Here is a 23,592-nt window from a genome sequence, read left to right on the forward strand (position 1 = left end):
GATCAGGTGGCTGTTAGAACATTCATTTACTTGCTTTGGCAAAATGTTACCAGATGGTTGTGGATAAATTGGCAACTCTCAATGTCACCTACTACCAGAGAGGTTGCTTTGAGGCCAAAAAAAAATGCCCCCTTGATCTTCTTGGTGAAATAGTGGGATACACTGTGTGAGGTGATATTTATCTACCTCCCTTATCATTATTTTTACATTTTTCACACAGTGCCCAACATTCAGCATCAGTTCCCTGGAAAGGTAAAGTTGTGCTCCCACATTCAAATGGTGCTAGTTTACTCCAGCAACAACTTCATCTCTACTACTTTAGGGGGGAGTAAACTGACAGTTCAGAGGCGAGGTGCCTCACTGCCCAAGTTTCTGCTGGAATAAACATTTGCATGAGTGTAAATTTGCAAACACATCTACCCCATACTACATATTTATATCATATCATACTACTCCTCAAAAGATTCCATCAACCGTGTCTCGAAGATTTTTACACATCACTTGGGAAGACAGGCGAACTAATATCAGTGTACTGGAAGAAGCAAAGATCACCAGTGTTGAAGTAATGATTCTTCAACATCAACTTCGTTGGACTGGTCATGTTATGTGGATGCCTGATGATCATCTTCCAAAGCAACTACTCTATTCCGAACTTAAAAATGAAAAGCGTAATGCTGGTGGTCAACAAAAGAGGTTTAAAGACTGTCTCAAGGCAAATCTAAAAAAATGTAGTATCAACACTGACAACTGGGAAACACTGGCCTGCGAATGCTCTAGTTGGAGAACAGCCTTTACCAAAGGTGTCATGGGCTTTGAAGATATTTGAACTCAAGACGTGAGGGAGAAATGTGTTAAGAGGAAGGCATGCTTGGCAAATCCACACCGTGATCAACTCCCGCCCGGAAACCAATATCCCCACTGTGGAAGGACGTGTGGATCCAGAATTGGCCTCCACAGTCACTTACGGACTCATTGTTAAGACTGTGTTTATGGAAGACAATCTTACTTGGCTGCGAGTGATTGCCAAAGAAGAAGAGAAGAAGACATATTCCTTTGCACCCAGATGTCTTTGCACTTGCACACACACATGCCAACTATTAAAGAAGCCATTTAGTCAATTTTGATTTGTTTACTGCTTTCCCTTTTTCCCCCTCCAAAAAAACCAAACCAAACCAAAACATAACATAACAATTTCTCCCTCATCCCACCCCTTACAAAATATATTAAAACAAACGCTTGGATAAGATGTGTAACTCAGCTGGAGGAGTCAACTGAAAATGAACATCCCACTCAAATTAAAAAAAACAACGCAAAAGCAGAAATACTTTTTTTTTTAAGCCAATCAGTTAAAACCAATACATAATAAATAAACACTTGAAAGGCCAATCATCCATTGGGCTCTGAATACCCATTTAAAAACTGCCTGTGTGCCACTGGGAACACTCTTCAAAAGTGTATTTTCCCCCTGGTGAAATTAGCTTCGTGTGACAGGACCATGTGATGTGAATGGAACAGAAGAGGGTGACATGTTCCCTGGGGATGGTTGAGAGAAAGGGGCAATTTAGGCACACTTTTCATGTGCCAAACGCTACCACTCACCAGTTACTGAAAAGATCTCACCCCAAAGGGGTGGATCAGGAAACAAAGCAAAACTGTGGATCCCAGGTGGTGGTCAGGCAGCTGAAATCAGGGCTCTGCACTGTGTTCTTAAACTCATTCCTTCAAGAGGAGCAAGTTTCACTGGTGCGAGAAATGGACTTCCACTAATGTCCAAGAAAGCGTGCTTGGGGTGGCAGCTTTAGAAAGTAATGCGGAGAATGTAAAGGCGATGACATTGTTAGAAACACCCATAAAAACAATACAAAAGCAAACTGCGCCAGGGGAGGCAAGGGCCAAAGAACAGTTCTCCTAAGTGGGTGTTTTCGAAGCACTTGACAGAATCCTCGTTCAATCCTTTTGCTGCTCCTCTCTCCGTGTGTTTAAGGGCTGCTGACCAGATCACAAAGGCCAAGTCTTTAGTGCCATTCCCACAAGTTCAGCCCTCGGTCATCTCTCTCTCCCTCTCCCTTCTATGTCTCCATCTCCTGGTTCCTTCGTGGGCCTGTACATTTTCTTGCATGCTCCACAAACGCAGCCTGCAAGAAAAGCAACTGAAGCAAGACATTTGCAGCAGCAGCAGCAGCCCTGCCGTTTGGTCTCTTCTTAGCTGCTGTCGTGCCAGAGATTTGTGCCGCATCTCATCCCCAGGTTTGGTGCCACAGAGTCTGCAAACGCTGGAGTCTTCCAGGCTGGCAGCTGGCTGTCTCGCCGAAGAGCACGGCTGGCATGAAAGTAAGGCCTTTTGAAGTCTCGGCTTCTCATTCCCCAGTCCTCCCCTCCGGGAGCTACAAGGACAGCCCTGCCCCACTCCCAAGGCTAGCTGCACAATTTACCAGTCTCATACTCCACTGGGTTTGGCAATTTGGCATTGAAGGCCTGCAGGGTGGACTGGATGCGACTTACCTCGTTGTTGGCCAGCTTGAGCCTGTGCCGGAGCAAGCAAGAGAAAAGATCAAGGCGGGTTTTCCCAGGTGGAGAGAGGCGGTTTACCCGGTCCCTGATCTCAATCAGTTGCAATATAGCAGAGTCTTGAGAGCCTTGAGTATACGGATAATCCAGCTGGAGGACAAGGTCCCGAATGGCATCAGACTCAAAGGGCAAGCTGTAGCCAAAAACCTGCAAGCTATTGATCCTCATGTAGCCTAGGTTCTTGGAAGAATCCATCTCCAAAGGCTCATAAAATATGGTTTCGTTTGAGCTGTCGTTGAGAGACTTGATGCGACTCCTCAGGTAGACATGGACTGTCTCAAAGAAGGTCTTCCACTTGCTGCCTAAAGTGAGGGTCCAGTTTTGGCACTGGCCAGAGGCATCCACGTTAGTCCTTTCCCAGTCGGGAAAGCCAGTTTCATTGGTGGGCATGAACCAGCTCTCTGAGTGGCTGCCCCCAAATGGGTTGACATAGATTGCCATGACTGGCTCCAGGGTGCTGTTCTTGGTGAGACAGATCTGGAGGGAGAGGGCCAGCATGAGGTGGACCAAACCTGGCTTGTACTTGTTGCTCTTCAGGGTTACCAGCATCCTCTTCCTCCAGGAGGGGTCAAACCAGGTCCCCAGGCGCATGTCATTGCTGATGAAGATGGAGTGCACTTCAATGCGGCTGTCCCGCTTCTGCAAAAGGTACTTGAGCTCCAAGTCCTGCAAGTCAGTCTCCAAACCTATATAGTGCTCCAGGGACTCGGCCACCTCTGGGCGGCACAGTCCCAGGGTAAGCACATAGCCATAGTTGCAGGACCCACACTGGGTGGCGTTGTCCTCTGCACAGGCGGCACATCCTGGTCCTTCGCCCAAGGCACATGGGATAGTCCCCTGGCAGGAGGGCTGGTCATGGGGGCAGCTGCAGCTGCGGCTTTCTTCCACAAACGTTCCTGGCACAGAGGTCTCACTGCAATAGAGGAGGGACTGAGCATGGCTCCACCAGTAGGTCAAGGGCCTGACAGAAGAAGGCACAAAGCAGATGAAAAGTTAACTTTGCATCAACACAGCAAAGACGTGTATAATTAGTCCGAACCATTTCCCATGTTTCAATCACCCGCTAAAAAAGAAAGCAAAATCATTCTGCAGTAAACCTTAGTACTGCATAAAGTATACACACTTTCCACATAGAAAATCAGGGGGCTGGAATTCCACTTGAGAGGCATGCATGCATGTGTTCCGTAATTATGAAACCTTCTCCGCAGGTGGTAAACTGGCAAGTTGCCAGTGGCTGGTAGTGTTTGATGGAACTCAGTCACCTGAAATCCCTTTATGTAATTATGGGAGAAGCCTGCTCTAGGGATGAGAAAGAGCTGGCCCCTTTCCCCCTGCCTTTCTGTGCCGCATATAGGAAAAAGGAATCAGTCGTGATCCAAAGGAAATGATAAGTGTGAGCAGCAGGCTTTGAGCTAAAATGTCCGCATTGCACTTTTGCATAAATAAGAAACAATTACTCTTGTTAATTATTATTTTAGACTCACTAAGTTGGGGAGGAGGGTGCAGGGTGGGGTGGCCAGGATCCTGCCCTCCTGTTAAAAAAAAAAAATCAACCCTACCATTGGCAGTTGTGGCCTGGAAATCAATGAAACTGAGATATACAGCAGCTCCTGGGTTGCATAATTCAATCCCTAGTTTGGGGGCATGTCAGGGAACAGGGGAGCTGTTGGCTCCTTCAGATGGGCAGTGATGTGTGTATGAATGTGTATATGTGTATATCTATCATCTACCATCTATCTATATCTATCTGTCCTGTCTGTCTGTCTGTCTATCTATCTATCTATCTATCTATCTATCTATCTATCTATCTATCTATCATCTATCTATCTATCTATCTATCTATCTATCTATCTATCTATCATCTATCTATCATCTATCTATATGTATGTATGTATGTATGTATGCAGCTCCTTCCCAGTCTGTGTAACATGTAGAACATCACTAAGCCTCTTGGGGGCTTCAGATTCCATATCAGATTCCCATGACAGATCCTTCCCACTTGGATTCCAAAAGACAAACGACCACAATCCAAACAGAGTTTAGACATGCTTCAGCACACAGAACATAGCGGGCTGGAGGCCTTTCTATCTTTGTACTGGATTGTGCCCAAGCAAAGCTGTCCCAAAAATATACCAGACCTCTCCTTGGGAAGTCTGAAGTGAGGTTGCCTGTGGCAGCGTTTGGCCAGATTGAAGAGACGCCGGACAATCCGATGGGTCTTCTTGGAGAGCATCTTCAAGGTGCTGCCCAACTTCTGGTAGCGGTGCTGAATATCAGGATCCATTGCCCAGTACTGGGAGATGGCTGTTAAGTTCAAGAAGTGGTCCACAGGGAACTTCTTCACCAGGGACTGTAGTTCCTCTGCCAAGACATAACAGGATGTCAGCAGGAAGGATAACACTGGAAAGCAACACTCAGCCTCTGGAAAGTCATCACTCCTTTAAGAAGGTAGAGGACCAAGTGGTAAATCTTGACCTGGACTGTATTGCTTTGGGGCTCCTCCAAGGGAAAAAAATCCCTGGCACATAGCAAACTCGAGTAACAATGGAAATGGGGCAGTTTTATCATTTGATTCCAGAAGGTTGTGGAATCTCCTTCCTCTGAGGTTTTTAAGCAGAGGTTGGGTGGCCATCTGTCATGGATGCTTTAGCTGAGATTCCTGCATTGCAGGGGCTTGGACTAGATGACCATTGGGGTACCTTCCAACTCCACAATTCTATGGTTCTATGAGTCACCTAGGACTCTAATTCTTCTCTCCCTTTTCACAACAAACAGGTTGCAGACTGGGCTACAGCACAGCCCTCCTCTCCCTATCCATGCTTCTTCTAGGCAGAGACTCTTCCATGCCACACTTTGTGACATACCCGTAGTGCACTCTCTCATCAGAAGCAAAAAAGGGCTGCAGGTGGTGCCCTGGGGAGAGTAAGCCCTTAGATCATTGGTTCTCAACCTGTGGGTCCCCAGATGTTGTTGGACTACAACTCTCATTATCCCTGAGCTCTGGCCTCGCTAGCTGGGGGTGATGGGAGTTGTAGTTCAACAACATCTGGGGACCCACAGGTTGAGAAAGGCTGCCTTAGATGCCCCAAGAAAAAGATGCAGAAGGAGCTTGAGGGTGTGTGAACGACCTGGCTGTACCCTAGGGGACAATTGCAAAAATAGAGGGCTGCACCAGCATCAACCTAGACTGCAACAGGCAAAACCAGGTAGGTGTGAATGCAGTTACTTGTTGTTTCCCACTACATTTTGGTATCTGTTATTCAGAGGCAAATTATGCAGCAGTGATATATATATTCTCTGCTAACACTCCATTTGGGGAAGGACTGTGTCTTTAAACCACTATCTCACAGTGAGGATGACAGAAGTGAACGCAAGGTTGTTTCCCATTAATTGCTATTTCAGAATATTTCGTATTTTGAAATACTAGGGGGGGGGGTGATTAAATTATATAGCAAATATAGAACAGAGTGGGTAGCTCAGTCTGTAGAGCAGGAGACCCTTACCTCAGGGCTGTGGGTTCAAACCCTACTTTGAGCAAAAGAAAATTCCTACATTGCAGAGGATTGCACTAGATCACCCTCATGGTCTCTTCCAATTCTATGATTCTAGGAAAACCATTGCATTTCTCTACAATTGCTGCTCCTGTTCTGTAGAGCAACATTCCTTGTCAAGACACAACAGACACCTACTTTCTGGAAACAACTGAAGAAATTTTTGCCCCGACAGACTTTCCCAGCTGGGTGAACAGGCATCTTTTTTTGTTTCTCTCTGTGTGTCTCCCCCCCCCCCAAATATACAGTATCTGCTGTTTTCTGTTTTGTTTTCATCTGTTTTTTAAGCTCTTTGGATTGTATCTTGTATGCATAGGCTCAGAAGCTGACTGCACGTGATACACCGCACCCAACGCCACCTATAAGCTGGGCTTTGCCCATGGAGACCATCAGAGGAGACAGGAAGAGATTGCAGGCAAACACGTTGGGAGGCAAGAGCTACAGGCTGCCTCTTCTCGCGAAGCCTTGACTTATTTTGCCTCTCCTTCAGCCGCTGACAGTCCCCATGTGCACAGGATGGCAGCGTTAATCTCCAGCCATACAGCCGTGGTGAAATAACTGCTGGCTTACAACAGATTTATTAAATCTGACATCCCATATTAGATTGTAGGAAAGGAAGAATATATATATATATATGTATCACACCATCACCTTGACATTCTTTGGAAATTCAGACAGTATTGGGAAATAAATTATTGGAAAAACAATTTTTGTCGGATTAATGTTATTGAAGATGAATCCAATATTTTGTCTCTTGTTTTAGGAGCTGGGATGTCTGCATGCTTTTTATAAACTCCGTAAGTATCCTGTATTTGAGGCTATAGTATTGACTAACTTTGTTTTTAGATTAACCCATATTTACTGTGAATAAAAATGTCATCAGCCCATCCCAAACATGTGCAACTGAACTGAATATATTCTTTTTCCTCCTCTGTTATCCTTCCATCCACCTCGCTTTGCAGCTCCCTCCTGTGTTGAATTTAAGACTGTAAGCTCCAAGGGGCAGGGCCTGTCTCCCCCAACCCCCGCCATCGTTGCTCTGTAAAGCACCTCGCGAAATGATGGCACCATATAAATAATAGAAAACTAAGATACCATTTTAAAAACAAAAATAGAAATTTACAGTTCAAATGTTTTTTTTTTAAGAATTCAGCCCAGCTCCACTCATAACCCAGATTAATTTCCAAAAAAGTGTGAGGATTATGTTAATAACCAGTGCCTTTTGCAAGGCTCCACTCTTCCGTGATGGAGGGTTGTCCACTGTCTCCCTGTATGAGTTACTGTACTCCTCTTACCTCTTTCCAATCAACCTCTGTTTGTGGAAAGGAATGGCAAGTTCTTTCAGATTTTCATTTCGGCCCACAACATAGCATGGGAGGGCAAGGGAGCCATGAATCTTTTGGGTGCAAATTTCTGAGGGGGCGCAATCAGGTGCTCCCACAACAAGCTCCCTCATTGAGGCCAGAGCTGCGGGAAGCAAGCTCTGCCCAGGCTGGGCCTTTGGGGTTGGGGTGGCGCTGCTGCCTCCTCCTCCTCCTCCTCCTCATGGCCAGTGAGGGGACACCCTGGGACAGCTGGGAGGGAGGGGAGGGTGCCACTGCTGCCCACTGAAGAGGAAGCTCAGAAAGCACTGCCAGAGCCACGTGCATCGCCCAGAGTGCCTCACTGCAAAGGCAGGAGGGCGAGGCAACACAGTGGTGTTCCTGTTTTCGTGTTTCTGTGCTTTATCTCTGCTCCCAGGTTGGGATGAGTTTGCAAGGAGAGACTCCCTTGATTAGACACTGGTTGGTGAAGGGACCATTGGAGGCGGCGCAACACTTGCCCCGCCCTGGGCAACCCACACTATGCCACTTATTTCAGCCCCATAGTACCATTGAATCACATACTCAGTAATTAGAAGAACAAGGATTGCTACTTTAGAATTCACCGTTTCCATGAAAATGTTAGCCTTGCAAAATCACAGATTGCAGCCTCTACTCCTCCTTGCCAGCATTGGCTGGCAGGACCTCCCCACTTTGTTTCCCCAGCTATCACTAAGATTTTGGCTTCTATTGAGTTTCTTTCTTACTTTCTTTTCATTTTTTATAGCTTTCCTGTCATCTGTCAGGCCTCAAAATGCTGCAAGCCCTGAAGGAGCAAGTAAAATTCTTTTAGAACAGAGGGAAGTGGAACTCTGCTCCAGCTATTGCCAATTAGCTGCACTTTTACTGCCTCTCTCCTGCCTTTACCTGATGACTGTGCCATCACTTTCTTGGGAGCTGCAGAAGTCTTGCATTCACCCAGTACAACCAGTGCCTTCCCCTGCCTTCTGTCCTCCACCTCTCCACCCTCCCCAGATCCTTAGTGGTGGGGGTGAAGAAGGGCTTCCTTGGTGCCCCCTTCATTTGTTGTTGTTTAGTCGTGTCCGACTCTTTGTGACCCCATGGACCAGAGCACGCCAGGCACTCCTGTCTTCCACTGCCTCCTGCAGTTTGGTCAAACTCATGCTGGTAGCTTCGAGAACACTATCCAAACATCTTGTCTTCTGTCATCCCCTTCTCCTTGTGCCCTCCATCTTTCCCAACATCAGGGTCTTTTCCAGGGAGTCTTCTCTTCTCATGAGGTGGCCAAAGTATTGGAGCCTCAGCTTCAGGATTTGTCCTTCCAGTGAGCACTCAGGGCTGATTTCCTTCAGAATGGAGAGGTTTGATCTTCTTGCAGTCCATGGGACTCTCAAGAGTCTCCTCCAGCACCATAATTCAAAAGCATCCATTCTTCGGCGATCAGCCTTCTTGATGGTCCAGCTCTCACTTCCATACATCACTACTGGCCCCCTCCATATCTCCCACCAAAATAAGGGCTGAAAACTTCTCAGCCTCAAAAAGCCTGCTGAAAAGCACACACACAAAAAAGACTTTTGTGCTCCACACAAAGTGACAGCAGATTTGTCAGGAAAAACTGGAGGAAGCCCAATGAGTAACAGCAGCTGGAGGAACAGTTACCATCTTTCTCCAATTTGCTCACCTAAGAGCTTAACTAGTGACATGAGAGCTATGAAAGGACCGGGGGTGGGGGTGGGGGCCTAAAAATCCAACAAAATAGCTTCAAACGTTCAGCAGTAGCTGCAGGAACAAAGGGGTGATGAAACACTCCTGTCAGCCAATAGTGTTTTCCCCGCAGACTTTCTTCATGATTTCAGCTACCTTTAAAGCACTTTTTTTTACTGAAAATTATATCAGCAGATGAGTCTTCTTCTTCTTCTTCTTCTTCTTCTTCTTCTTCTTCTTCTATTATTAAAATAATTGCTTTGCATGTGAATTTATCTATTTATTTGCCTTGATAAGGTTCATACTTATCTTCTGATCAATTTGGTTTTATAATACACCGATTTAGTGGTTATATGTTTAAGCTGTTCTCAGCAGCTGTTTTACTTGTAGTATGATCATGAACATTTTGTTTTTCCTAACTGACCATGCTGGAAATATGCAGAATTAACCTGGGGACTGGAAAAGATCTATTTGTACTGAACACATTGATGACACATTTGAATTAGCCCCACGACTCTAAAAAATAATGCTGTGTCTACCTTCTTCTAACATAAAAGTTTAGGAAAAGCCACTGCTGTTAAATTACTTAAGGAAGCCCTCAGAGCCCCAGAACTGCCACTCTCCCTCAGGTTCAGCTGGTCGACCGCCAGATGTCAATAACCATCAATGGTCAAGCACTTCCTAGCTGGCTCTTTTTACAAACTATAGGTTCTGGTTTCCAACTGAGTTTAAAGGAGGTTCCCAAAATTGCTTCCAGTTCCTCCTGCTGTCTTTCTCCCTTTCTAGACGTTTATCTTCAAGCTTAGCTCCATCACCACACACTCAGCCAATCTTTGCCTCCCCACATTTTCCTAGTCTTCTCTGGTTCACTTAGTAAATTTGCCTGCCCTTCTTGTGGTTGTTGCAGTGGCTGGCATCTCACAAGACCTGCCTTCACTGCTTCCTTCGTCTTCCGGCTGATCTGCATTATCTGCCAGGCTGTCACAAGAGAGGTGCAACAGTGAATGGCTGCTTGCCTCAGTCACCTGTCATCCTCCTTCCTTGCTGAGTCAACTGGATGTGGCCAATCATCCACCCATCGTCCCGTTCCCCATGAGACCCACGTTTCCCAAACTCACCTGATTCCCGAAACTGTTGGTTGTGGTTCTCCCAAACTCCCTGGATCTGAAAAAGGCTCTGTTCCATAGCCTGGATGTCAGCCTCGGGGCAGTTGCATTGTGGGAAACCAAACCCACAGTAACACCAGCAGTCATTCTCTCGGCATATCAGCTCCCCCTCCGAATTGCAGGTGATGTAGCTCAAGGCAGCAGCCACAAAGCGTTCACGCAAGTACTCGGGCAGCAGGGCTTGCAGGCCTGCGAAAAGTAGGCAGAGACATTACAGGCCTCAGCTCAGCCATATCTGCATTAAGGAAAAACAGGTACTATAGAAACTTAGGAGCCACCTCCTAGGGGCCGAGGGGGTGTTGACCCCCCAATAAAATATTTGAGGGGCCCTCCCAAAGGTGATGGGCACTGCCATTCAAATGGTGTGCTTGCACCGCATCATGTGATTGATTATGTGGGGCGGGGCTTACCTGGGCCCCCACAATATTTTATTCAAGTTGGCACCCCGTATGGAAACCGAAGAGCTACACTCACTTCCCTAGCAGATTTTTTCGACCTATGGAACACCCTATGGAACAATGGCTTCTTTCATGATATCTGCCCTTTAGATGTTGCAAAAGAACATAACTCCATTGATTTGTGAGTTTTATCTGTTTGTGCGTATACTGAAAAGTCCCACACCTGCACATGCTTAAAGTGAGTCAGCTGGAGACTGAGGATAAGCCCTGGTGACTGTGCAGACATCAAAAGAAGGTGAAACAAGGGAGGACTCTGACTTCCACAGCAGAGCAGCAGATGGTCCCAGGGGCAGGCAAGCTCCAGCTTCTCTGGCTAAAATGGACCTCATGGAAAAGTACTGGACATGGCCTCTGTCTGAATATGCTATCTTCAGCAAGATTTAGACAAAACTAGACCAGTTGCCTCACAGAACATTGCATGGGTAATATACAAAATTTACTGGAGACAACACATATTAACAAAATGATGTACTTCATGTCTTTGGTCCATGATTCTACAGCATCCATTAGTGTGTTTGTTTTTAAAAAGCACTGAATGGATGATATTCCAAACTTCTTGTTGATTCTTATTGATTATGGATTTTCTCCACATCTTCATAAAAATATGCAGAATCCTCAGTATTTAACCCCAATTTACCCCTGTAACATACACAAGCACTGTGTGTTCTTCAATGAAAGAACACACACATTCAAATAACTTTGTTTCTGTGTATGTGGTGCAGTCATATGACTCACCCAGGTGGTCGGCAGGCCTGCAAGAGTTTGCATGATCCAGCTCTTGACTTAAAGGCGCATCCTCTGATTGATTCTGAGTGTGATCAGAGCTGAAGGTAAGTTACAGATATAAATGAAGGGATCCCTATGCAGAATCTGCCTTGGGCCAGGAAACAGTTCCAGCCATGGCAGCTGGGCTTAAGCCTTCAACTCAGGGTGCAGAGTGATCTAACTCAGTTCCCGTTTTGAGGCCTTCTGCCATGGAAAGGAGGTGAAGATTGTGAGCCAGGAGCAAGCAAGACTAATGCATTTTAACTTAGGATTGCTATTTCCACCTTGTGAGCAAGTTAGAAGATGAGTCCAGTTAGTGTCCAGTGGATAATGTGGATGCAATTCCAGGCAGGTGGAAGGAGAAAAATCCTTACCGAGAAGTTGAACTTTGTTCTCAGGGCTCTGGACAAGAACAGAGCTCACAGAATCCAGGTTGTCGTAGTTACTGCAGCCAAGCGGCCCCGTTCTGGTTTCAGTGACCTAAGCAATGGAAGAGGGCAGCTTTACCATAAACAACTGAAATGCAAAGATAAAAGGACCTTTGCCCATCCTTAACATACCTGCTCTGAACATTAGATTGAATTGTGTGCATATGTTTTGATGACAGAATTTGGTGCTAGTAACGCCAAGGTTGCAAGGTTGCGGTACCCATATGGGACAGCTGCTGAAGGAGCTGGACTAGACAGTCCTCATGGTCCCTTCCAACTCTACAATTCTACCATTCTACCTGGAAAGTAGAGCCCTTTCCCAATGTTCTCTTCGACCCTCACCCTCCCAAAAGGCTGGTTTTCTCCCAGTGGAGAAATACCCCATGTATTTTCAAGATCCTCTATTGCTCTGCTCACATTCACACCACCCCCTCCTCACAACTGCATTTGTTTTGGTCCTTAAACAAAAACCCTCCATTCAAATCCTCCAAGAAAGAGTGTGTGTGTGTGTGTGTGTGTGTGTGTGTGTGTGTGTTAACTATGAGCGTTAGCGTGACTTCAGCCTAGCCACCTCACATTTTAGTAGTCATCTCTAAAGCCACAAACAATGGGGTGAACAGAGAGGCAGAGATAGAAACTCGTTCCAAGAAGGCGAAAGTGTGTATCTCCACGTGCACAAGACTTAAGCTCCTGATGGAGGGAAATCATGCAATCTTTAGAAGTGTGTATCTGAAGAAGTGTGCATGCACACGAAAGCTCATACCAAGAACTGACTTAGTTGGTCTTTAAGGTGCTACTGGAAGGAATTTGTTTTGTTTAGAAGCTTAGCCAGGGATATTTTGAAACTACTATTTAGGCTGGCTTGCCGGAAGCTGGGGTTAAGCCAGGCATAATTGCTTGTATACATTGACTTGCATTTTTGTATGGTTTGAGTTTCGTATGGTTTGAGCCATTTTGCACACAGAAGCGGTCCTACGACAAAGCATGGAAGCAGATTTTGTGTGCCGTTAAGGCCAGCAGAGTGAGAGACAGAGAGATATGTGCCACTGGGCACAATCCACCAGGATTGTCTCCTGTGCACGTCTCATCAAAATGAATGGGAGAAGCACAAGAAGAGAGTGGTTTCTTGCACAGCTCATGTTTGTTTCAATTGAGCCTCGCAGGCAAAACATGGCTGGTGGATGGGACCCATGTTCAACCAGCGGGGGAGGGGGGGGAAGAGGACATTTGGATTTTCTACGCTGGACATTGAAACCTCATGAGCTGGCCCTGTTTACACTGAATCACCCTCAACATCCTCAAACTGTGGGTGGGTGTATAAACACAGAAATCCAACAAAAAGTGACATTAAATGCGACAAAACAGAGAGAGAGAGAGAGAGAGAGAGAGAGAGAGAGAGAGAGAGAGCGCTTTGAAACAGTAAAACTTGAGCCAAGCACTCCAGGCTTATGAGAATGCAAGAGGCCACTTTGCTTCTAAAAAGGAGGAATAATTGTGCAGTAATTGGCTTGCTGATGGAGAACAGTCCTGCCTCTAGCCACCGCCCCCCCATGAAAGCTCACCATCATTAGCATGGCCGATTTCCCACAAATAGCACAAAGGCGCCAATTGTGGTCTGACTCCCTGCTTGCTGCCCCTCCTGTTTCCTTGGCGGGGGGGCGGGGAGTGGAATGGGAGAGGGGAAGGCTGACTAAAGCGATAGGTTTATAATTGCAGAGCTGGGTCTCAGGGATGGCAGCCTTGCTTAAGCAACCTGCAAATTAAAATCCAGGCATATGTGATGGGGCGGGTGGGCAGGCAGGCAGGCAGGGGGAGAGTGGCTAAGGGGGGGGGGGATAAAAGCAGAGTTGTTGCACAAAATGAAATGGAACAGGAAAACAAGCGTCTTTTCTGGTCTGAGTCTGACTGTTGCAGTACATTGTTGGAGGGAGCTGGGGGATTGGAATCCTGCCCCCCCCCCCAAAAGGAAAAGAAAATCAGTTAGTGGGGCTGGGAAAGGGATTTCTTGACTTTGGCTCTGGGGTGCAGTCTTGGGTGAGGATGATCAGTAAGTGCCCTAGCAGGGTCAAACAACTGCTGACCCCTGCCCTTTGGGCTCCCCCCCATACGTTTTGCACATCTCCAAGCCCTGCTGATCTCTCCATCTCATAGGAAGATGGTGCCATTTTGGTTACATAATGATCTGCACTCAAAGAATGAGGTCATGATTAGGATGTGGGAGACTTCCCATTTTCCAATATCCTGCCACACTGTCATGCGACGGAGGAACCAAATCTGGAATGGGATGACACAGAAAGGAGCAGGCTTGAATGCTCCTCTATAGAATCATAGAATCATAGAGTTGGAAGAGACCACAAGGGCCATCGAGTCCAACCCCCTGCCAAGCAGGAAACACCATCAGAGCACTCCTGACATATGGTTGCCAAGCCTCTGCTTAAAGACCTCCAAAGAAGGAGACTCCACCACACTCCTTGGCAGCAAATTCCACTGTCGAACAGCTCTTACTGTCAGGAAGTTCTTCCTAATGTTTAGGTGGAATCTTTTTTCTTGTAGTTTGGAGCCATTGCTCCGTGTCCGCTTCTCTGGAGCAGCAGAAAACAACCTTTCTCCCTCCTCTATGTGACATCCTTTTATATATTTGAACATGGCTACCATATCACCCCCTTAACCTCCTCTTCTCCAGGCTAAACATACCCAGCTCCCTTAGCCGTTCCTCATAAGGCATCGTTTCCAGGCCTCTGGACACGTTCCAGTTTGTCAGTGTCCTTCTTGAACTGTGGTGCCCAGAACTGGACACAGTACTCCAGGTGAGGTCTCACCAGAGCAGAATACAGTGGCACTATACCTGGGATCAACAGGGGCAGGAGGTGTGCTAAGCACCTACAACCCCATTACCTTCCTCCGTTTAATGGGGACAATTTCACAGCAAGAATGAAACCTGCTCCATCCCTCATACAAGACGACGTGTCCTGATGGATGTGGATCCTTCGAAAGCGTGAGATGGTTTTTCTGTGAATCCTCCAAGGGTCCCTTGTGGTATGTATCTTGCTTATCCCACGCACAGTAAACCACCCTCAACAACAACAAAAAGGACATTCTGTATACTGTGTTTACTGTGATATAAGTAATAACCAGTTCCAAACCTCCTCTCTATTATACTCACAGCCCATACTCATATCTTGGAATGCAATACTCTACCCCCCACCCCACCCCCCCACAAGCAAACACACACACACACCCCAACCTGCAGTTCCAATTTCAAGCAGCAAAAATAGGACAGAAAGGCAATTTTTCAGTGATCGGTTGTGAGAAGACCTCTGAAGGCAGCCCTGTTTAGGAAAGCTTTTAATGTTTGACGGACTATTGTATTTTAATATTTTGTTGGAAGCCAACCAGAGTGGCTGGGGAAACCCAGCCAGATGGGCGGGGTATAAATAATAAATTATTATTATTATTATTATTATTATTATTATTATTATTATTATTAATGTCAGCTGTGCAGTTTCTTTTCCTTCTTTTCCTCAGACCTCCTCTGCAGTGGCCTCCCATCAGAGCATTTGGGGTGTGGAGGAATGACGGCTACCGCACAAGCTCCCCTGCATTTAACAGCAAGAGTTGCCATCTCCCCCACTCCCCAGGAAGCAAACTACCTCATGATTGAGTTTCATTCTGAGAAATGACAGGCACTGAGCCCTGGGACAAGAGCCAGTGCTACCACCATTTTTGGCCACAGCGGCTGCCGCCCATAACAAACCCCCTCAAGTGCAAAATTTTGCTCCCTGCAAATCACCCCTGTTACAAGTCCTAAGTTTAGCCAAAACTTCTCAAGCAAGACCAGTCCAAGATGGTGTGCATGAGGGGGAGGAGCAAACATGGGCCCCTCCCACTCATTCCCAGTAACAGCAGAGGCCTCTTCATGTGGAACCTTAATCTGAGCAATATCCTCCCTCTTTCGAAGATGTTTTAAAATGTTTCTAATGTTGGTTCCTCTGTTTTGTTTTTTGTCGGGTTGATGTTGTTTAAATGCTTAGTTGGGGTTGGCGGTTATTTTAATTTGGGTATAACTGTGAACTGTTTATTATTGTTATTGTTATTATGGGTTTCTATTGATTTATTGGTTTGTTTGTTGGTTGTATGGGATATTTTGTTTTTTAATATTTGATGCTTTGTTGTGGGGTTTTTATATGTTGTAAGCTGCCCACAGTGGCTGGGGAAACCCAGCAAGATGGGCGGGATATAAATTTAAAAGTATTATTAAATTATTATTAAAGAAGAGGAAGAATCAGATGAATTGGGCAGCTGCATAGGGGGCCTATGTACCGACACGTAGCAATGCATCATAGTTATCACTGCTAAATTTACACCTTCACATATAAATTAGCACATGCATGTTTTATGCAAATCTGTGGCCTATTCTGCTCTCTCTCTCTTCCCCCTGATGCTGAAGTGGTGACCCAATCAAGGCCTAGATTGCAGCAACACGCTCTACACAGAGATGCCTTGGAAGCCAACGGCTTCATGTGCTACGGAACATCCCCCTGCCTTTTGGCTCGCCTCCAGGGTTACCTTGATGGCAGCTGTTGCTATCTGGATGTGATGGAGGCGCCGCAGAGTGCTCTCCCGGTCAATGAAGTACGAGGCTGCCAGCTGGTGCAGGGTTTCCAAGGAGACGGTGGCATTGCTCCCACCACTTCCTGCCAGGCCGCCGGCTTCCGCTTTCCGACTGAGCTTGCGCTTGTCCACAAAAATGGTCAGGGACTCTTCTCCTGCAAAGGCATGAGGCACAGTGTTTAGTGAGCTGCACATCAGGACTCAGATGCTCTGGGCTCAGTGTCCCTTTTGGGTGACTGTCCAATCACCAGCTTAACGAAGGGACAAAACGCACATCTCACAGGAGAGCTTCAACCAGAGCCAGATCCCTGGGAAATGTTGAAAAGTTGACTACCATCCCATCATGATCACACCTTGCCTCTCCTTGTCTGTTATGTGAGGCTCGCGGCTTTGTTTTCCGGCAGACTCGCTTCACCCACAATCTCCCAAAAGCTAATTCGCTCCCCCTGGCTCAAGTCCTTCAATGGTCACCAGTCCATACCTGGAGTCCACAGGTGGGCAAATACCTTTAGCAGGTGAGTCAAAGACTAGCACAGAGGCAATACTGGTAGGGTATGATCTGGAGGTCAATAGCCTGCCGGTGATTTATGGAGTCCCTGTGAGCATATCTGAACATCTGTATGTATTCCTGGACTCAGAACTGCTTCTGAAGAAGCAGCTTAGAGTTGTTAAGAGCACAGTTTCCCATCTTGAGCTAATGTCCCAACCACCCCTGGGTTAGACAGATCAGACCTTGCTTCAATAATCCATTACCTCTTCTCTAATCCAGTCCTGGTTTGACAACTGCAATGTACACTAGATGCGGCTGCCCTGGATGGTAATGTTGAATCTTCAACTGGAGCAGAATGGTATTGTCTATCCCCCAACAAGTGTTGAGTATTAAGTCCATGCTCAACCTGTTCTGTGCCAGTTACACTGGTCACCAATTGGTTCCCACGCCCAGTTTGATTTAAAGCCTTGCATAGCCTGAGATCTTCCTACCTGAAGGACCATCTCTACTTTATACAACCCACTCACCAACTGGGAGCTAATCAGCAGGCCTTACTAATTGTGCTGTCCTTGTGACGGGTCCAGACAGGGAGAGCCAAGAGATGAACTTTCACTGATCATTCCCAAACTCTAGAACCTTCTCCCTAAAGAGGTTAAGAGAACTACCTCTTTATTTATTTTCACACTTCTTGTACCAGGCTTTTGAATTTGTCTGTCTGTTTGAAATCACTTTGAGCTATGGGATAAAGGTAAAGGTAAAGGGACCCCTGACCATTAGGTCCAGTTGTGGCCAACTCTGGGGTTGCGGCGCTCATCTCGCTTTATTGGCCGAGGGAGCCGGCGTACAGCTTCCGGGTCATGTGACCAGCATGACTAAGCCGCTTCTGGCGAACCAGAGCAGTGCACGGAAACGCCGTTTATCTTCCCGCCAGAGTGGTACCTATTTATCTACTTGCACTTTGACATGCTTTCAAACTGCTAGGATGGCAGGAGCAGGGACCGAGCAACGGGAGCTCACCCCGTCACGGGGATTCAAACCGCCGACCTTCTGATCGGCAAGTCCTAGGCTCTGTGCTTTAACCCACAACGCCACCTGCATTCCTTCGGATAGAAATGTTTTAATAAATTAATAAACCTGGTGTCCTCCCTCAACTATATGGGTAGTTTTGGCAGAGGAACACGGCAAATCCAGAAGCTCTGTATCAGGGACTGGCATCTGATTGGCTCCTTGCTTGACACCTGACTCTCCAGATCAAGAGGATTCTAGACTGTTCCAGCAGTGTTCTATAAATATAGATAGCTCAGTCAGTAGAGCATGAGACTCTTAATCTCTGAGTTGTGGGTTTGAACCCTACACTTGGCAAAAAGATTCATGCACTGTAGGGGGTTGGATTAGATGACCCTTGTGATCGCTTCCAACTCTAGGCTTGCCATCCCTTCCTTTGACCAGTCCCCTTGGTGGCACTGGGCAGAATGAACCAACTCCTGATCCACACAATTCCTGAGCCCCATAATGCTTGTTGGTGCCCATACGTCAAGCTTTATAAAGCACCCTGGGTGTCTTCTATGGAAGGTCCATTTAAGCCAACTCTCATTGAATAAATTAACAATGATTATGATTGTTGCTATGATTGTGATTTATATACTGCCCTTCATTAGAAGATCTCAGGACAGTTCACAAGAGAAAAATACAAGATAAAAAAAACCAAATAATTAAAACAAAAACAACAAAACTATAGCCCCCCTCCCACAAACACATTTAAAACTGAGGATATCCTCCTGCCTCTGGGAAATTTCTATACACACACACACACAATCAGATCCATTTATAACTTGAACATGCTAATTTTATATATGGATGTCAACAGCAGTTCCACAGTGGACTTTTAATAGACCTACAGAAGATCAAAACACAGAAAACGCATGTTCAGACTAAGGAGGGGAGAGGAAAAAGCAGCCTTGGCAAGTGAGGAGGTATTATTTAAGCCAATTGGTCACTAGCACAGCAAAATGTCACTAATTGTCTTTAGCTGTCTGGCAAGCTTGTTTTGTTGCTATTAGTAGACATGACTTATGGATTTCTAAAAATCCATACCGCTACTTTAAGCCCTGCCTTGAACTACAGCTTTAATCAATAATAACAAAGTCTTCATGCCAATTTGTATTAGTGTGAGAACTTTGTTGCCAGATTCTGGGGAAAGGGCGATTCAGCGGACCCCAACGCCCCACGTGAGGTTCTCAAAGTTGCTCGGTGTGACAAGAGGCGTGGGGAGACACATGGGAAGACTGAGAAGGGTGCAGGTGGCTTCAGCAAAGAGAGACAGCCCACCATAACACCACGAAGAGCCAGGATGGTACAGCTCAGCCATGGAGCTCCCTCACCTTTGGCAATGTGCCTTCTCTCAGCCGACCCCAGTGCAGGATTGTTATGGGAAGGATGGGAGGGCTGTACAAAAACAGAACAGACTAAGCAGCTCCTGTGACTGCCCATTGTGGCTTTTCTCATGGTAAGTAAACATTTCATCTGCTTTGGACCACAGTCTTGTGCTTGGTCTGATGGAGACTTAGTGGTGGGAAGACCTGGTCCTTGGGCTTGTGGAATCTGTGCTGTCCCACAGAGCCAAGTGTGGGATGTAAACACAGGAGCAGTCAATGACAACATTCCTAGAGTGTACATGTTAGAACATGGGGAGGGATGTCTGTCTAGCAAGCAGGTAAACTTCCTGGGGACGGACTTCCTCTGCATGTGACCAGAGGTGGGTGTGGCCTCACCTGTGCAGGTAAATGATAAAAGCACAGGGCAGGCAGCCATATCTCTCTCTCATCTTCATCTTCTGAAGGAGCAACATGCCCTCTTGGCTTTCAGCCAAGAGAGGACAGTACTATCTTCCTATAAGATAGATTCTAAGTGTATGTAACCTTTTTAAAGCTGTCTGCCTTCTGGGATCATATTGTGAACAGAACGTGAGTAAACTCTTTTATACTTTTATAAAGACTGTGTCACCAGAGTAATTATTATAGAGGTTCTAGCGAACCTGTGCAGACGTTACCGTTGCGAACTTAAAGGGGAATGTCTATAAACTCTGCTGATATTTTGGGAACTTGTTAGCACAAGTTGGATTAGGATATAATCTCACAATATATCCTCTCCTGCATCCCAGAACATTCCCACAGAGCCGAGGGGGCCTCTTTGTAATCTGCCTGTGCTGGTGCACACAATGCACTGGGGATCAAGCTTACCAGACAAAGTGCCTCTCACCCCACCAAGATCGTCGGATGAGGCCAACCCGGCAATGCTGCGACCTGCAGAGGCTCACTGCAGCGCTTCTCAAAGGATGTGGCAGGAAGATTCAAGAACAATCCAATATTATAGTTCACAAAGGATTCATGTTGTTATGTAGCTGCATTATTTTATACTTTCCGGATGCCTCGTGATGATATTTTAAGTAGTTGTGTTTTATGCTATAAATCAAGGGCTGCTAGGAGTTGTTTCTTTTTGTTTTCAAGTGTATTTTTTATCAATTAAAAATTTGGTCTGGTGTGAGCCAATTTTTATTCCAAAAGTGTGGCCCAGAGAACTTTTTTTGAGAACTACTGCCTTCCTGTGGAACTGCCTGGGCTCCAAATGCAATTTCAGTACTTGAAGAAAACACATTCGTGGAGGCCTTTCCTGTCCTTGTAGGGCCAGTTAGATTTTATTTCCTTTTAGCTTCCTACCATTGACTTAATTTGAGTATTATTATTATTATTATTATTATTATTATTATTATTATTTACTATTATTACTATTATATTATTATTTTATATATACTATTATTATTATTTTATTTTTATTATTTTATTATTTTATTTTATTATATATTATTATTTTTATTATTTTATTATTTTATTATTATTATTAATAATAATAATAATACACCACTTGGCTATTATGTATCAGTTGGATTTTATTTCCTTTTAGATTCCTACCATTGATTTAATTTGAGTTTTATTATTATTTTTATTATTTTTATTATTTTTATTATTATTTTATTATTACTATATTATTATTATTATTATTATTATTTACTATTATTACTATTATATTATTATTTTATATATACTATTATTATCTTATTTTTATTATTTTATTATTTTATTTTATTATATATTATTATTTTATTATTTTATTATTTTATTATTTTATTATTACTATTATTATTATTATTAATACACCACTTGACTATTATGTATGAAAAATGGTATATAGATTTTAATAAGCAAAACAAAATACGACCAGCGGTAGCGAGTGCAGGATGGGGCGGGGCACCCACCAAAGCCAGGATGGCAGTGATCCATGCCCACCTCTGTGACTAAGAAGTCATGGAGTGGCTCTTGAGTGTGAGGAGCCTGGGTTTTCCCCATGCCAGGCCAGTTTTATCCACCTTTGCACTTTTCCATTCAGCATGGTCTCCCCACTGAGTGCCCATAAATATATGTGCATAGAAATCAGTAGTACCCAGAAGCTGTGCTAAAGTGTAGGGCTCTTCCCCTACCTGCTGCCCTAGAGATATTTCAGACTTCACCTTCCCTAAGCTTCGGTCTAGGCTGGCTTTGGTAGTTGTGGTCCAAAACATATGGAGGGCACAACTTTGCAAAAGGGCCGTCTTGACCTTTGTGTAAAAGACTCTGGAGTCAATGTTTGTTTCCGTCAGGCTTTGAAATGTGTGGCTGCTTCTCCATGCCAGTTCTGCCTTGAGCTGAAAATACGTGTGTGGCCATAATGCTTGGGCTGGGAAGAGGAATTTGAACAATTTGAACCCTGTTGTATAAGTAGTATAGGGATGTGGGTGGCGCTGTGGGTAAAAGCCTCAGGGCCTAGGACTTGCCGATCGAAAGGTCGGCGGTTCAAATCCCCGCGGCGGGGTGCGCTCCCGTTGCTTGGTCCCAGCGCCTGCCAACCTAGCAGTTCGAAAGCACGCCTGGGTGCAAGTAGATAAATAGGGACCGCTTACTGGCGGGAAGGTAAACGGCGTTTCCGTGCGCTGCGCTGGCTCGCCAGATGCAGCTTCGTCACGCTGGCCACGTGACCCGGAAGTGTCTCCGGACAGCGCTGGCCCCCGGCCTCTTAAGTGAGATGGGCGCACAACCCTAGAGTCGGACATGACTGGCCCGTACGGGCAGGGGTACCTTTACCTTTACTGTATAAGTAGTACTATTGGTTGCTGAGCTGTGGTGCCAGCACAGAGGCCTCCTATGAGGTTCAGCCTGATCTTTCTTTTTCTTATTCCCTTTGCTGACGAAGCTTCGAAGAGTTGCCTGTGACACACTCATGGCACTGCTGCCTGTGGGCTGTGTGTCAGTCTGCTGAGATGTGGCACTATGATGACCAGGGAGCAGGTGATGTAGTATGACTGTAACTGTTGTCAGGGGAAGATGCCATGACTTGGAGGGTCGCAAAACTATCGTCGTAGACTCTGTTCAAGAGGGTTGTGGGCATTACCAGCAGGCACACTGCTTGCAGTTTGATGGTTGCCATTGTATGGCCAACTGTGCACTGGGTGCCAGCCTAGGCTCTGGCACAGCAAGGACATTTTGTACAATGGATACAATAGAATCAAACTGCCTGGCTGTAATCCTTTGCACACTTTCTTGGGAATAACCTACCCCCCTCCCCACTGTATAATGGGACCCGCTTCCAAGTAAAGATACAGTTCATAGGACTGTAAGGCTGCACATCTATGGATAGTTACTTGGAAGTAAGCCCCACTGAACTCAATTCAACTTAATTCTGCGTACACATGATGAGGAGCTTTTGTTCCCACGTTGACATTCTGCAATCTCACAACCGATACACACCTTGAGCTCCTTGAAGAGGAAGAGTGGGACATAAATTAAATAATTGAATAAATTAATAAAACTGTTACGGTAGTACAGAGACATTGGTGTGCCTGGAACACATTTTTTTATATAAAAACACAACACTTTTAATTCAGGTACTCGGCCGATGTGGCTGAAGACTATAGTTTTTGAATTTAAGAGAGAAAACACATGGGAAGAAAGGGGACCGTTCACCTCCAAGTGTGGCAGAGAGCAGGAAATGGGTCCCGTATTTTTTAATCAGGTTCTCGGTGATCTGCTGGAGGCTGGGCCGACGCCCCAGAAGGCGAATGTTGCGGATGAATTCTGGAGCCAGGGGCAGAGGCAAGCTGAAGAAATCTTTCCTTTCCAATGCCAAATTATTCACCTTCCAGCGAGCAAATTCTCTGGAGGAGAAAGCCAAGAAAACAGTAATGGCAAAGTAAGCACAATTACAACTGTATCCAGGATCCAGGCCTGGTTTGTTTTAATATAAAAAAGGAGCACGTTTCCAGCACCTAGGAATAAGGGGATAAAGGACCCTCTGAAGATAGCTCAAATACAGACTGTCTATTGTGAGTTAAGTATACACATGGGGAGGGGGGGTCAACAGGGGCGAGGATACTAGTTCCACTTCCATTACCACTCCAACCATCCTCACAAGTTGGAGGGTGACGTCCCAAAGTGGGGAG

At 45.7% G+C, this 23,592-nt stretch overlaps 1 protein-coding gene across 1 annotated transcript in view; it reads right to left on the reverse strand.

Moving 5' to 3' along the window:
• Positions 1-1,109: 1,109 nt before the first annotated feature.
• BRINP2 (BMP/retinoic acid inducible neural specific 2) overlaps positions 1,110-23,592 on the reverse strand; it is an 88,342-nt gene continuing 65,859 nt past the window's right edge. The window contains exons 3-8 of the mRNA XM_081865152.1: positions 23,117-23,307; positions 16,529-16,728; positions 11,909-12,014; positions 10,264-10,500; positions 4,707-4,929; positions 1,110-3,529 (exon numbers count right to left, since the gene is read on the reverse strand). Coding sequence (XP_081721278.1) covers positions 2,416-3,529; positions 4,707-4,929; positions 10,264-10,500; positions 11,909-12,014; positions 16,529-16,728; positions 23,117-23,307 — 2,071 coding nt within the window. The 3' untranslated portion in view covers positions 1,110-2,415. The remainder of the gene's footprint in view (positions 3,530-4,706; positions 4,930-10,263; positions 10,501-11,908; positions 12,015-16,528; positions 16,729-23,116; positions 23,308-23,592) is intronic.

The sequence above is a fragment of the Podarcis erhardii genome, assembly GCF_964252035.2.
Source record: "Podarcis erhardii genome assembly, chromosome: 6".
In the NCBI taxonomy this organism is placed as follows: Eukaryota; Metazoa; Chordata; class Lepidosauria; order Squamata; family Lacertidae; genus Podarcis; species Podarcis erhardii.